A 15,526-nucleotide genomic window follows, 5' to 3' on the forward strand; every position below is an offset into this window, starting at 1 on the left:
ATTGGTTCTAATATGCACCGGGGATTGAGAATAACTGCCAAACAGCCACTGCTCTTACGGAAGGAGTCTTCAGTCATTTTTATGTCCTTTTCATGGCTTGGAATTTTTATCATGGCTCTTAAAAGTAATTTAACTATTAAATAAAAATGGCCAGCCCTAGCCAGTTTGGCTCAGTGGATAGAGCGTTGGCCCTGAGACTGAAGGGCCCTGGGTTCAATTCCGGGCACCTACCTCGGTTGCAGGCTCAATCCCAGACCCAGTTATGGGAGGCAACCGATCATGTGTGTCTCTGACATCGATGTTTCTCTCTCTCTCTCTGTCTCCCCCCTCCCTTCCACTGTCTCTAAAAATCAGTGGAAAAAATATCCTCAGTGAGCCCTAACAAAATAAATAAACAAGTAGATAGAAAGATAGATGAAAATGAACTTGAGTTATAAAAAAATCTGAAAAATAAAATAAAAATGGCCATATCAGCAAGGCCCAGGGGGTTCCCCTGTTAGCAGTTCCTCATTCAGAAAAACGTTCCCTTCGTCTACATTTTTCTTCCTAAAGTTCGAGCCTTGACAGACACTCCCTTCAAAAGTAATAGTCACTGTACAGGTCCTAGTTTAAATTTCCTCACCGCGATTTCAATAATAGGATACAGATTTTTAAAAAGATCTTTTAGCCCGGCGGGTGTGGCTCAGTTGGTTGAGTGTCATCCTATGCATCAGGAGGTCTCCAGTTCGATTCCTGGTCAGGGCACATGCCTGGGTTGTGGGCTTGATCCCCAGTAGGGAGTGTGCAGGAGGTAACTGATCCATGTTTCTATCTTTATCTCCCTCTCCCTTCCTCTCTTTGAAATAAATAAAAACATATTTAAAAAAATAAGTAAATATAAATAAAAAGATCTTTTACATTTTCCCCTATAGAAGGTTATGGCAATTTCTGTTCCTTATTTTTACTATTAAATTTTCCCTTACATTGCCTAGTGTGGGTTGCATGTTTCATCTTATGCTACTTCCAGGTATGAAATAACGAGGGTGCGGTGCTCGAAGGAGAGCCTTGTTTTGAAGATGCGAGTGAAGGGATTCTGCATTGAGCTGTGGGAGATGGGATCACTGGGTTGAGGCAGAATCTAGCATAAAATTGGAAATAGTTTTGACATTATTAAAAGTATGACTCCGCTGAGCAATTCTACTTTCGTGGTCCAAGGAGGATTCCAAGTTTTCTCTACTAATTCTGTGTTTTGTATATTCTTTGGAATGAAAAGAGGGAACTGTGTTGGATAAATTTGGTGAGTAGACTAGTCTTCCTCAGTTTGCCACTCTCCAATGTAACAATGGAGGCTAACTCCATTCTGCTGAAGCGGCTTCAGCTCTCTCTCCTGACATTCAGGTCTGTCTGCATTCCATCCCTGAAGCAGCCCCTGGGCGCATGGTTGCCGCTGTTCACCAGGGGCCGCCTCTGCTGCAGCAGGACGCCCACCTCCGCCTCCTGGAGGACCCGAGCGAGCTTGGCCTTCTGTCTTTGCTCGTGGCCTTCGGACAGCCAGCCCGGCAGTCTTTTCTTCCTTCTTCAAGTCTGGCTTCTGTTTCATTCTTCAGTTTCATTCTTCCCAGAACCCACTGATGGAACATTTTTTCTCAGGATTATCGTCTGTTAAATGTTGACAGTCAATTATACTCGCTATCACATTGTCCTTTCCTTGTTTTTAAGTCTTATTTTCTCAAATAGGCTAACACTTCTTGAAAGTACATTGGTTTAAATATTTTTCTATTGTATCATGTAGGTCTCACCCCATGGTTTCAAAAATACGTATTGGAGGTAATTCAATACTCCAAATTCTAGCAAAGTCTCCTGCGTTTGAGCTTCCAAATGACTTGTTAGGTCCCAATGGGTTGTCTGTCCTGATAGCATTCCAACGTGATAGTTCAGAGTTTCTTCTTTATTGTCATTTAGAGAAAATAGTAAGTACAAAAAAAAATAGCAAGAAAGTGAAATGACTTTATTTGTGAAAGAAAAGACACCCACCAAGATTGTGACTTTTCCCCTAAGAGCTAAACAGAGCCTTAGTGAACCAAACTAAAGAGTGAATGCTTTGCCATAACCGGTTTGGCTCAGTGGATAGAGCATCGGCCTGCGGACTCAAGGGTCCCAGGTTCGATTCTGGTCAAGGGCATGTACCTTGGTTGCGGGCACATCCCCAGTAGGAGGTGTGCAGGAGGCAGCTGATCGATGTTTCTCTCATCGATGTTTCTAACTCTCTATCTCTCTCCCTTCCTCTCTGTAAAAAAATCAAATATATATACATTATATATATAGAGAGAGTGAATGCTATAAATGAAGTGAGGCAAACCTCAGCATTTGGAGCAATTTTCAAAGATCACCTTTTAAGGAGCAACTGAATTGTAATTGCCCGGTGGTTATAAATGGGAGTGTTTCCATAGAGCCCATTTAAGCTGCTGCGATAATTGGGAGGAAAGAATTACTCTTTATTCAGTCTTCTGTCTTAATTGGACAGTTAATTTTAAAAATTAAGTCAAACATAGGTGAAACTATTTTAGATTTGATTCTCTTTTTTTTATAAATGAGAAAACATTTGCATTTCACCAGTAAGTGGTTAGCATTCTTCTCTTTGAAGATCTCAAACAGAAGAAATTCCAGGGACTCGGGGGTTAGCTGAATGCATTTTCACATTAATATTCATAGGCCCTTCCCATGCTCACTTGCTCTGGAATAACCTGGAGGAGGCTCGCTTCAATGTTTTGGGATCCACTCAAGAAATTCAAAACCCTTGGAACTGACCCCTATCCTCACCCCCAGAGGGTGAGAGAAAATGTGCCTTTCATTCTGATTATTATTAACTAATCAAAGGCCCGGTACATGGATTCATGCACCGGTGGAGTCCCTCGACCTGGCCTGAGGGGATTGGGCCGGAATCGGCTCTCCGACATCCCGGATTGCGAGAGGACAGTTCTCTGGTGATGCATCCCGGAATCAGGCTCCCTCCTCTCTGGTTCTGGGTGCGTCACCCAAGAACCGCAGCCGCCAAATCACTGCAGCCCAGCAGCTCCTGCATTGAGCATCTGCCCCCTGGTGGTCAGTACATGTCATAGTTATTGGTCAGATAGTTGAACGGTCGGATGGTCACTTAGGCTTTTATATATATAGATGCTTATTAGGCAGCCATGAGCCTTATCCCGAAATACAGGTGTAAAAGGGGAGACAAAAATGGGAGATGTTTTTCACTGCCAGGGCTCAAAACTGAGTATAGACTATGAATAGCTAGAAAACTCATCAAGGCAACAGGAATGCTGAGACTATGATGCAGAAAGCCATCAAGAGAAGCTGATGCTGCCTGGCCAGTGTTGCTCAGTGGTTGAGCATCAGCCCATGAACCAGGAGGTCTCAGTTTGCTTCCCAGTCAGGGCACTTGCCTGGGTTGCAGGCTCCATCCCCAGTAGTGGTGTGTGGGAAGCAGTCCATCAATGTTTCTATCCCTTTATCCCTCCCCCTTCCTCTCTCTAAAATCAATTAAAAAATTTTTTTAAATAGAGAAGCAGACACCATTGAGACCCAGTGCTCCCTTCTCACACCTGGAACAACACCACATGTCTCTCCTCCTGTCGAGGCCACACCTCTGCTCCTTCCCCTTCTCTGTGTCAAGGTGGAAGGTGGTGGTTCCCAGGTCTTGAGGCTGAGTCTCCCTAGGGGAGCTCGCATGAGGGTAAACACCAGTAGCAATTCTGAACCCCAAGTCCACACTCCTGGGAGAAGGAATCCGGTTGGCTCTTTTTGGACTGACTGTCTACGTTCGATAGAATTCGCTAAGGGACAAGGCTGGGAGTCACACCATAGAAACGTCGAATGCCTGACAACCGAACCCAAAGAAGTACAGATCTAAAAGTAGTGGGAGTAGACATTTTAAAAAGTTCTGTGTTTGCCCTCCGTCTGATCTCCCAGAGCCGGACATCTGGACCCAAATTACTTTTTCATGGTTTACTTAATATTTTAAAAGTGTATCCTGAAAATCAGTAATGAAAACCTTCATGCTTTCTCTGAGTTTCTTCTCTGACCTGTCCACGAACTTGTCCAAAACTAACATTCAGTTAGATTCCTTTCAGTGGTGGTGTTTGTCAGAATGCAAGCATGAAGCAGCTGCAGAAGGAAGGATTGGATGAGAGAGAGAGAGAGAGAGAGAGAGAGAGAGAGAGAGAGAGAGAGAGAGAGTTGGGTTGGGGAAAGCAGAAGAGACAAAAAATACATTCCCAGGTAGAGCAGTGTGACCACAGCTCCCCACAGATACACCGGGATTCTACTCTCCACGTGGGTCCACACCTCAGATGGTGGGGTCCGAGGCCCAGGAGGAAACCCAACGAAACCACTGGACCTTCCCGAGAGGCTGGCCGTGCGCTGAGGCAGGGGAAGCTGAGGTTTGGCAACATTTGAGCTCACCTGGGTGGTTCGCTCGGTGGTCCGGGCCTGGAAATACCGGTTCTAACACAGCACAGCGGTAAAGTGGTCTCCAGACTAGCAAGGCAGTGGGTCACTGTGAGTAGCTTCGCAGATGCAGAGTGTGAATGAGGGCAGTGGGAGCATTCTGAGACAGAAAGATGTGCCATGTTTTAGAGATATTTGGTTTCCAGAAGCCAAAATGGCAAGATGACAGAGTGAAACTAGCAGAGAGTCTAAATGCTCTTGAGTGCTTAAGTTATGCACGTTGAAAAACAAAAATTCAAAACTTTACATTTAACATTTGAAACGTCCAAGAGTCCAATTTAGAATAAACAATGAATAAATAATTCATTCAACGGGTATTTTTTAGCACCTGTTTTTTTGTTTTTGTTTTTGAGTTGGCAATGGAGACCTGGACGTCTCTAAACCCAAGAACACCAATTCAGCAAGTATTTGGCGATTTGTTCTTGTAAGCCATCTGTCTCTAGAGCCACGGAATAATGTTTTGGAAGGTTATTATACCCCCAATTGAAAACTGTTCTTTTATGTTCATCAGTTTTGATATCATGCTTTAATTGTACTTACTTTGCATGGTGACAATAAAAGGGGTCAGCTGCATGCACTGTAAACACCTCACTCAGTTCTTCCCTCTGGTGTTTTTAAGGAGCGCCGCAAATTCGGCCCCTTGGGATGGAATATTCCCTATGAGTTCAATTCTGCCGACTTTACAGCCAGCGTTCAGTTTATTCAGAATCACCTTGATGAATGCGACATTAAAAAGGTGAGTGATATTTTTTCTCTTTTCTATTTTTATCGCTGTCCTTAATCAAGCCTCTATAGACATTTTCAGTGTGATATTCAGAGAGCCTGCTGAGGTCCCCCAGCTCCTGCACACAGCCTGCTCCTTCCCATCAGCCGTGTGCTGGCCCAGCCCTCCCTCCTGCCCCCAGGAGTGCGTTCGGACTCTCACACCCTTGTGTCCTCATGTCACAGCCAAGGGTCCCAGTGCGCTTCGAGAGAACGCACCTCAAGTCACACTTTTCTTTCTTCCTCTCCCTGTGTCTCCGCAGAAGTGGCATGTTATCTCCCAGCCACGGGGAAGTCCTTTTTTCACGTGAATCACATCTGAACGGATGTTTAAGCTCATGCATATGAATTGTAACAATTCCTGACAGTGGTCACTAATTATCCTCTTGAGCACTCTGGTCTTCAGAGTGCTCCCACAGGCAGGGCCTCATCCCATTTTCACGGCTCTGTGGGGCAGACACAGAAGCCATTACTGGTAGCCCCTTTTTACTGATGAAACAATAGACAAAAGAGAATAAGGGACTTCCTCAAGGTCACAGGACTGAGAACGCAAACCTGTTGTCCTTTCACACGGGAGCTGGAAAGGCCCGTGATCTGTCTCTCTGTGACCTTGAGCAAGTTCCTGAGCCTGTTTCCTCCCCTATGTCCTGGCTCTGGCTTCTGTGGAGAGTAAATGAGTCAGCAGGTGACAGCACAGTGTGTGGTGCTAGTAGGGCTCAAAGTGCCAGCGCCCCGCTCCCCTCTCCTCCTAGTAGGTCCTGAGGAAGATTATAAACATGGCACCGGGGGACGGTGAGCCACGGGGAATCTTCATCTGGGCCGGTGGGAAATCCAGGGTCAAACCACCGTTTTTCCTTGCTGCTACAAGGGGATAATATACTGACTATGACGTTTTGATGAAAACTTGTATCACATTGGGTTCATATTCTGCAATTATCAACCTTTTGAGCTCGGCGTGTCAGCATTTTGAAAAACCCTAATTTAACTCTGGTGCCGTGTCACATATAGAAATTTTTGATATTTGCAACCATAGTAAAACAAAGACATATTTTTGATATTTATTTTATATATTTAAATGCCATTTAACAAAGAAAAATCAACCAAAAAAATGAGTTCGCGTGTCACCTCTGACACGCGTGTCATAGGTTCGCCATCACTGGCATATACAAACAACAGTGCTCTTGAAATAGTTGCTTTGAAAGGCCACGAAGCTGAAAAGTAAAGTTTTAATCAAGAGGAAGTAAAGAAAAATCAAGCATCCTTACGTCTCCTACCTCAGATGTTATTGAAGGGATTTTTAAATTAAAAAAAACTATTAATATCTGAAATGCATTGCAAGCATAAAATGGCTATGGATATTAATCCATACTTTAATGTAGTTGTCGCTCACAGAGTGAGATACCAAAGGATTTTGTTGCAGAAACATCTTGTGAGTAATTTCCAAGTTGTTCTCGCACTGATTCAGAAGGCATATTGCTAAGGAAGCATATCAGAGCGTTGATGACTTGATTTTTCTTTTCTTCACTAAACACAACCTTTCCTTGTCTAACAGCTCAGCACTACTGTAATGAGCATGATAGGTGATTACAAACACAGAGTGAAAAATAGGGTGTTTTAAACCACAGGTGAGCGCCACGGTCACAGCTGTGTGGCGTTGTGGAACTGTCTTTCGTGAACAAACCGTGGCCGTTCCAGTCGTGTAAGCGCAAAAGATCTGTTAATACAACATGATGAGAAGCTTCCGCCGTCGAGCGGGGGCTTCCTTTTCCAGACCTCGGCCCCTAGGAGAGACCCGAAATGTTTAGGGGTTTTTGTTTGGATGGACAGTGAATCACTCTTTGTTCTTCCTAACGCAGGGTGTATCGTGGAGTACAGTTCGGTACATGATTGGAGAAGTGCAATATGGAGGCAGAGTGACAGACGACTTTGATAAACGTCTACTTAATTGCTTTGCTAGAGTAAGTCAATTGTGGTGGTGGGGGGAGGGGAGGCATGGAGACACATTTTATTGCATTTTCCTTTTAAGCAAAAACATTTTTTTTAGTAATAGATGAGCCAAACTTAAGGGGGGAGGGAGTGGGCGGGGAAGGTACAGAGCCGAGCTGCTACAAAGAGTCAGCCAACAAAACCAAGTTAAAACCAAAGCCAAACCAGCCAGCAATCTGCTTGTGGTCTGTGAGTCTTCCGTACAGATGAGCTGCGCATGCCCAGGGCCCCCCACCCCCTCCTCCTTGAAAACACTGCACATAATTTCTCTGCTTCTTCCTCTGAAACCACGCAAAGCGATTTCAAGCCCCAAAATAACTGATTGGAAAATGAACCATAATTTGAGTTTTCTCATCTTTTCCATTAGGACAGACAATTGAAAATTGATGAAGTGCTCATTTTTTTTTCTCTGTGCCCAGTAAAACCCACATATATCATATTGAACATTTTCTAGAGAATGTTCTTAGCAATTATGGCTTTCACCTTTCACATCAAGGATGAATAGTATAAATAGCCCATCAGACTCAAACTCTTCTTAAAATTTTTACATGTCAAAGAAGGAATATATATTACCTAAGTGGGAGAAAACCAGATATGTATTTTATGGTTACTTGAATTCTTTATATTAGAATCTATATTGGTAATTCTCTGTGTCAATGATTCTCCCCCTCTAAACAAAATTAAAACCTCAACAGAATTAAGAACACATGCTTTTGGGGTTACTTTGGTAAATTGGGGGTTTACCAGGAAGCTGATGTTTCCTTCAACCCTTTACACGTTCTTCTGAAGCCGTGTGTGGAGAGGTGTGTGTCGGTAAGGATGGTGAAGGCAGGAGTCAGGCTGCTGGACGTCAGACCGGTCCACACCTCCCAGAAAGCCATTGGGCAAAATTTACTAAAATTAAGTATCCTGGGTAGGTCCATCCCAGAGTATTTCTAGGAAGAGTCTACAAATGGATATGCTGACAAATGTTCATGGTGATACCGTGTGAACCTAGGAGTCTTCACGGGGATGGAGGAGCTGAATGCCGCGGCCGCCTGCCGTGGAACACAACGCAGCACCGGGAGGAAGCGATCCGTGTGACAGCAGGCACAGGTCTTACAAACTTACTGTTGAGTGCAGAGGTTAATGAAATCAAATGAGATCTATAAAGTTATACGTGTATATTTCGCAAGGATAAATGCATCGTTGAGGACATAGATCAAGGACATTTAAATAGATGCCCTCCGAGGGAAGGAGACGGGGAGTGGATAGCAGGGCTGAATGGGGGAAAGACTAAGGTGAAAGGTGCCTAGACTCATGAGAACAATAAAATCAAGGAATATGATAAACTCATATCCAAGGTTCAAAGGAGAAAAAGGTATCGCAACCTCAGCTTCATCTTATCTTCTAACCAGGAGATCTAACTTCTTTGTTGCCACTTCACCCTATGTTACCTAGCATTGTCTGAGAGGGAATTGGTTTAATTGTATATCAGTGCCTTCCAGTGGGATCCTCCATTCCTGTGACTTTCAGTTTGAGGCTAATCTTTTCTCTATTCTCAGCATCTTATGGTGTGTCTCTCCTAAAACCAACAATTGTAGAACCTTATTTGTCTTTGGAGTATGACTGTGTGTCTTTGTAAAGTACCTTCTAGAATCTCCCACAGTAATTCCATGTAGACTTCATATTCTGTATTTTTAATATATCCCCAAAATGTCCTCCAAATTGGATGAAACTCAGCTATTTGTGTTAGTGAATCCAACTAGTTGTGTGCGTGTAAATAAATTAATGGAAAAACAGGTGGAGACTTCTATTTGCTTTTATAAATATACTAGAGGCCCGGTGCACGAATTCATGCACGGGTGGGGTCCCTTGGCCTAGGTGGCAATGGGGGCCAATAGGGGCCTTCTCACCCAGTCCTGCCGGGAGGGACTGCTGGAGGTTGGCCCAGGAGGTTGGCTGTGGGAGCACACTAACCACCAGGGGGCAGCTCCTGCGTTGAGCATCTGCCCCCTGGTGGTCAGTGCGGGTCATAGTGCGTAACGGTCACTTAGACTTTTATATATGCAGATGTCACCTGACAACACAGAGCTCACAATGGTCACTGGTGGTCTATGTGCTGAGGGCCCCTGGCCTTCCCCTGCCTTGTCATTCCCATCCCCAAGAACATAATCTGTCTCAGAATGACCACGATCACAGCACTGTGCTCTCTAATAGCTTCCAACTGTTCCCCACTTCTTAAATTAGCACGTCATCAGCCTGACAAACACAGTCATCCGTAATAGGGCCCCCTTCACCTTTCCTGTGCTCTCTCTCACCACCACACTAGATTTACCCGAGCCTTCATCCTTTCCCCCACCTGCCTCACATGTGCACTAGTTATTCTGTGTCTTTGCCTGTGTGGTCTCCCCATCACCAGTCCCACTGTCACAATCCTGTCCTTCAAGGCTTACCTCCAAAATCACCTCTTAGATAAAGCCTTACCTGACATGCCTTACCTTATCACTTCTATTTTCTCTCCCATACAGGTCTGGCTGTGCTTTCCTCCTGCTTTACGCCTCCTTGGTACTTGGCTTATTTTTATTTCCCCGGCTCTTGCCTCGGTGCCCTTTGTACTGTGGCTATTATGTAATCGGCTTAGCCCTCCATTGGGTCACAAGCTCCTTGAAGGAAAGGACTGTGTGTGCCTCATCTTTGCACTCTGTTCTCATTCTAAGCTCAGTGCCTCATGCGTGGAAGTTGAATAGGATAGGATTTCGGCAAATGGAGCAACCGGGAGAACGGGTACACGGGGTGTTTCATATTCAGAACAATCGCTGGCCCTAAAAAGAGTGGGAAGAAGGCTATGGAGCAAAGAGACTGGCGCAGGTGTGGTTAGCCTGAGTAAGCACAGTCCCACCCCTTTCCACGCAGCGTCCTCGAGAGATTCAGACATCCGCCTGCTTTTCTGCTCCCCTGTCTCCCCATTAGCTCCCTTCCAACCGGGAAAATTGCTCTGTTAGACACTAAAGTCATTGTCTCAAATCGGGCTGGTAGGCATTCAGCATTATTTTTTCCTCTTCAGAATAAGTCTGTTCACACCGAGTATATATTTGTGCTCTCGCTGCTACATTACACATAATCAGCTCATATGGAATGAGAAAAGGATGTCCTTAAGCGAACAATAAGACGGTTGGATACATTTGCTTCTTGTGGCCAAGGACAGAACTTAATTAACGGGGGAGCTCTCCAGCGCAGGGTGGGAAGGGAGAGGCGTGGAAGTTTTCCTGGCCTCGTGCTGTGCTCAGTGCTGCTTTGAGCCCCAGTGAGCACAGACCCAGCCCCCCTGGCAGGAGCCCCGCTGGGGGGAGAGGGCGGCACTGAAAAGGCCAGATACTGTCTCGTGTGTGTGTGTGTGTGTGTGTGTGTGTGTGTGTGTGTTGCCTCATCTATTCTGCAGTGTGTTGCCACTCCTCTTTAAAAGAGGGATCGAGTCCTGGCCAGCGCACAGACATGTTGCCTGTTCAATTCCCAGTCAGGGCACATGACCCAGTAGGGGGATCGATCCCCAATAGGGGGCATGCAGGAAGCAGCTGATCCATGTTCCATTTTCATGGATACTCTCTCTCTCTCTCTCTCTCTCTCTCTCTCTCTCTCTCTCCCCCTGTCTCTCTTTCCCTCTCCCTTCCTCTCTCTCTAAAAATAAATTAAAACCTTAAAACACACACACAGAGGGCTGGCGGGTCAGCCAGGTACTGGATCCGGGAGCAGACTTGGGCGGCCGGCTCCGCTCTCCACGGTCAGCAAATATCTTCTCTGCTGTGGGACGGGCTGGGGCTCCATTGCTTTTGCATCCCGGCCTCTTTTCTTCATCTGCGAGCTCATCATTCTGTCAGTGGCTGCATTTGGGTGCGTTCAGCCTCAATATTAAAAACTATTAAAATGGAAATAAGGCAACCCTTTCTCTTTCCCAGTAGCAGTTTTCATTTAGATGTTTATCGACTTTATTTCTTCTCTTTTCTCTCCCACGCAGGTCTGGTTCAGCGAGAAGATGTTTGAGCCCTCGTTCTGCTTTTACACCGGATATAAAATCCCCCTCTGCAAGACCTTGGACCAGTATTTCGAGTACATCCAGTCGCTGCCCTCCCTCGACAACCCCGAGGTCTTCGGGCTCCACCCGAACGCCGACATCACGTAAGTTCCTGGCCCTTTCGAAATCTGAAGGCGTCATTTGTAACTCAGCCTGGCAGTAATGACGCGTTTCCTCTCTCTCTCAGTCTCTCTCCTTTCCCTGCTTTTCATTTTATTATGAAAAATTGTGTCACTTTCTGTCTCCCAATTACAACTTTGTCGGATCTTGGCAGCTCTCCCCTCACTAAATCCCGATGCTCCGGAGTTTATGGCAGCGTGAAGGCTCTAATTTATGCACTGATTACTTCTCTGTCGTGTCATAAAACCAGCTGGTGTGATTGGCGCCGATGCTCTCCACGGATAGGACAGTAGTCCTTGCCTCTTACCTCAAAAAAGTCCATGAAAAATAATGGTCCTAAGTGGAATCTAGCAGGGCCAGGCGGGGCGAGAGAGGAGGGCGCAGTGGTACTTGTGCTTGATCTGCTCCCTGGATGCTCACGGCCTCCTCTGTCGCTAACCGTCCACGGGGCACCAGGCAGTGAGCAAGGCGCACAGGGCGGGTGAGGGGAGGTCCCTGCCCCAGTCGCACTGGCCAGAGGCGGGTGAAGAGGTAGGAGGGGCATCCAGGTCCCAAGCCCCTTCCAGGACCCTCCTGTGGAGGAGGTCGCATCCCTCATCTCCCCGGAAGTCCCACCTGCAGACCGAGCCTCTGGCTCTACGGAGAGGCCCCAGCTCAGCCTCCTCTGGGTGGTCTCCTCCGGCCCATTGACGCAAGGCCACAAAGTCTACTCTAGGAGCGTGGTTTTAGGAAGTAGAGAGAAGCCAGCAGCCGCCTGGAAGGTTGATCTAGGGCAGTGGTTCTCAACCTTCTGGCCCTTTAAATACAGTTCCTCATGTTGTGACCCAACCATCAAATTATTTTCGTTGCTACTTCATAACTGTAATGTTGCTACTGTTATGAATCGTAATGTAAATATCTGATATGCAGGATGGTCTTAGGCGACCCCTGTGAAAGGGTCGTTCGACTGCCAAAGGGGTCGCAACCCACAGGTTGAGGACCGCTGTTAAGCTGTGATGGCTGAGACGGTGTGTGGCCTGCCCTCTCCCCGTCACTCCGCTGCAGCCGGTCCTCACCTGGTCCTCTGCCCTCACAGGCAGCCCCGGAGCCCCCGTGCCCTCCAGTCCTGCCTGCGCCTCACCCTTCACCAGGCTTGGCCTCCTGGCCTCTGTCACCCACGTTGATTCTAACTTCTCAGTTCCCTCTCATCTCTCTCATGTTCTTTTCATCTTCAAAGATGTGAGCGTCGCTCCAAAGGCCCACGGATGGCTAACGCTCCCTTCAGACCCCACGGGAGGAGCCGATGGCCCTTTGGTGGCGGCGCTGGCTGCTCTTTGAAGAATAAAAAGCCGTCATAAAGTTAGCTGGAGGCAGGAAACAATTAAAAGGATTCCTCGGGGACCCATTTGCGCATCAACTTAAACATTATCTGAAAGAGAAAACAGAAAGAGGTTTGCTTTCGCTGAGACTTTTAAAAATGTGAGTCGGACCGCATCAGGCCTCTGCCCAGAACCCTCTGAAGGCTCCTCTTACTCTGAGTCAAGGTCCAAGGCCAACAGTGACCTCCAGGTGACCTCCAAGGCCCAATAATTCCATCTGCACCCACCCCTGGCTGGTCCCTTTCTGTTGCCCCCCCCTCCCCCCTCCCCATGGCCATCAGCTCCAGCTACTGCCGGCTTCCTGTCCCTCAGACAGGCCCGAGGCTCTCCCCGCAGGCTACCTGCACTTCCTGGTGGTCCTTCCCACGCAGCCCTGTGGCTCACCTCTTCACCTCTTCCGTCCTTTGCTGAAATGTCAAAGAAGCCTTCCCTGGCCGCCCTATTTAGCAATGGCTAACCACTCCCCACCACCTCACAGTCCATCCTCCCTGTCTGCCTTTTTCTATAGGTTTTCTCACCAGCTGACACATCTGTATGTATTGTTTGCTGTCGTCTGGCTGCCATCATTCAACATAAGCTCATTCTGTCGACGCTCTTGCCTCTTTTCACTGCTGTTCCTCCCGTGCCAGCCCGTGCCTGATGGCAGGGAACATTTGTTGACTGCGACCGCCATACGCAGTTCTTCATGTTGTGGAGGACCCAGTGAGGGGGCTAGTCCATAGAAAGGTCTCCTGATGCATGTGAGCGGCCGGAAAATGGTCAGTAGGTGGTAATGCACTTGTAAAGGAGCAGGTGACGTGGTCTCGAATGAGGCCTTAGAACTTGGGCTCCATCCTTGGCGAGAGCCCTTGGAGCCGTGGGAGCCGGTGCCTAGGAGCACAGAGCAAGGCTGGCCGCATCTCACCCTGGAACAGCCCGCGCACCCGCGCCTGCATCACCGCGGGCAGTTTGATCACCAGCTCGCAGGGAAGATAAACCGAAGCTCGGAACAGCTCAAAGCAGGGCAACTAAAGTGTAATTCAAATGGGAAGCCAGAGAGAGACTTTCCCTGGACTTTTATTGGAGCCATTACAAGCCCTCACACGAGTTGCAAGTACGCAGTAAACTCTCATAGACCCTTTACTGAGAGTCACTGATGACTCACATTTGGTTCCATTTGCATTTTCTTTTTCTATGTTTAAACCTCTGTGTATTTATATGTCTACAGCTACGTCCATATATAAGCACATATCTCTCTCTCTCTCTCTCTCTCTCTCTCTCTCTCTCTCTCTCTCTCCCTCCCTCCCTTCCTCCCTCCCTCTCTCTCCTTGTAGCCCCTCTCAGTGGATGAGTTAGGAAATAAGTATTTTTTTAAACATCATAGGCCGATACTAACAGGTCCGAGTCCAATTGTATACCTCAGGGCTGTGCCTTGTCTTCCCTCATTTCATGTTGCTGTCTCTTTCCTCCCATGGTGAGAACTCCGGTTCCCAGCAACTTCAATATCTTTACTCACTTGCTCTGAACACCCCACCAGCACCCCAATGTCCTACGTGCAGGTCAAGGTTTCTTTGCTGACCTTTTTGCCCTTAGAACAGATCCCACTGAGGGCGCACAGGGTGCTCTGCTCAAAAGTCAGGCCGACTTTTTTCTGTGTGGTTGTGCCATCCAGTGATCTGTAGGTACTTTGTTTTTGTTTGTATTACATTTTAGTTTTTTTCCATCTTGGTTCATGATGGGTTTTTAATATATTTTTCTTGATTTCAGAGAGGAAGGGAGAGGGACAGAAAGCTAGAAACATCAATGAAGAGAGAGAACCATTAATTAGCTGCCTCCTGCACACCACACGGGGGATTGAGCCCGCAACCCAGGCCTGTGCCCTGACTGGGAGTCGAACCATGAGCTCCTGGTTCACAGGTTGACACCCAACCACTGAGCCACGTCAGCTGGGCTGTCCATTGTTTTAATTATGTGAAATGTGAACATGGCTGAGAGTCACAACTAGATAGTAAGTTGTCCTTAGAGAAGTCTCATCTCCAGCCCACTTCCTCCTCTCTTTAGAGGCACCCACATGCATTAATTTCTGGCTTATCTTCCCTGTGCTCTTTTTGCCCAGACATACATACACATGTACTTAGATATTCTCATGATCCTTTCTTTCTTAAACAAAGCTGCCATACGAATTCTGTGTCTTGCCTTTTTCACTTAATAGTGTATCTTATAACCACTCCGTTCAGCTCATAGATGCTGTCCTCATCACTGTACAGCTGCAGGCTCCTCGGTGCTCATGTTCCATCGTCCCTTCATCCTTCTCCTGAGGGTGGCCCTTTAGGGTTGCTTCCAGTGCTTCACTATCCCAAATAACTCCTCAGCGAATAACCTCCTGCGTGCGGTTTCCCATTTTGTGGGGCATGTGTTTTCAGGATAAATTGCTCTGCTGGGATGCTGGCTAGACCAAGGCCTAGTGAAGGTTGCCGAAGTCCCTTCCACCGCCTGTGCTGTTACTCTCACCAGCAGTGCGGGCGTGCCTGGCCCCTCAGTCTCACCCACAGAGCAGTGGTGAGGTTTTGAATTGTCACCAGAACGGCAGTGAGAAATGGTGCCTCAGCATGGTTTTATTTATTTTCTCTCATTTTGAGTGAAATTGGGCACATTTGCCTACATTTACGGGCTATTTGCACTAATCGACCACCTTGGAGGCCCTGTGTGTGATGTAGGCTGCAGTCGGGGCCGGTGATTGGCTGCAGAGGTGGAGTGAAGCTGCAGACAGGTCCCAGATGGGGACTGA

The 15,526-nt window shown here is 47.1% G+C and overlaps 1 protein-coding gene across 1 annotated transcript in view; it reads left to right on the forward strand.

Annotated features, from left to right (window-relative positions):
- Nucleotides 1–15,526, forward strand: part of LOC102430899 (dynein heavy chain 8, axonemal) — a 99,894-nt gene that overhangs the window by 57,589 nt on the left and 26,779 nt on the right. Inside the window, exons 28-30 of the mRNA XM_006104123.3 lie at nt 5,102–5,218; nt 7,101–7,202; nt 11,225–11,385. Of these exons, the coding sequence (XP_006104185.1) occupies nt 5,102–5,218; nt 7,101–7,202; nt 11,225–11,385 (380 nt within the window). The remainder of the gene's footprint in view (nt 1–5,101; nt 5,219–7,100; nt 7,203–11,224; nt 11,386–15,526) is intronic.

Source organism: Myotis lucifugus, unplaced genomic scaffold (assembly GCF_000147115.1).
Source record: "Myotis lucifugus unplaced genomic scaffold, Myoluc2.0 scaffold_545, whole genome shotgun sequence".
In the NCBI taxonomy this organism is placed as follows: domain Eukaryota; kingdom Metazoa; phylum Chordata; class Mammalia; order Chiroptera; family Vespertilionidae; genus Myotis; species Myotis lucifugus.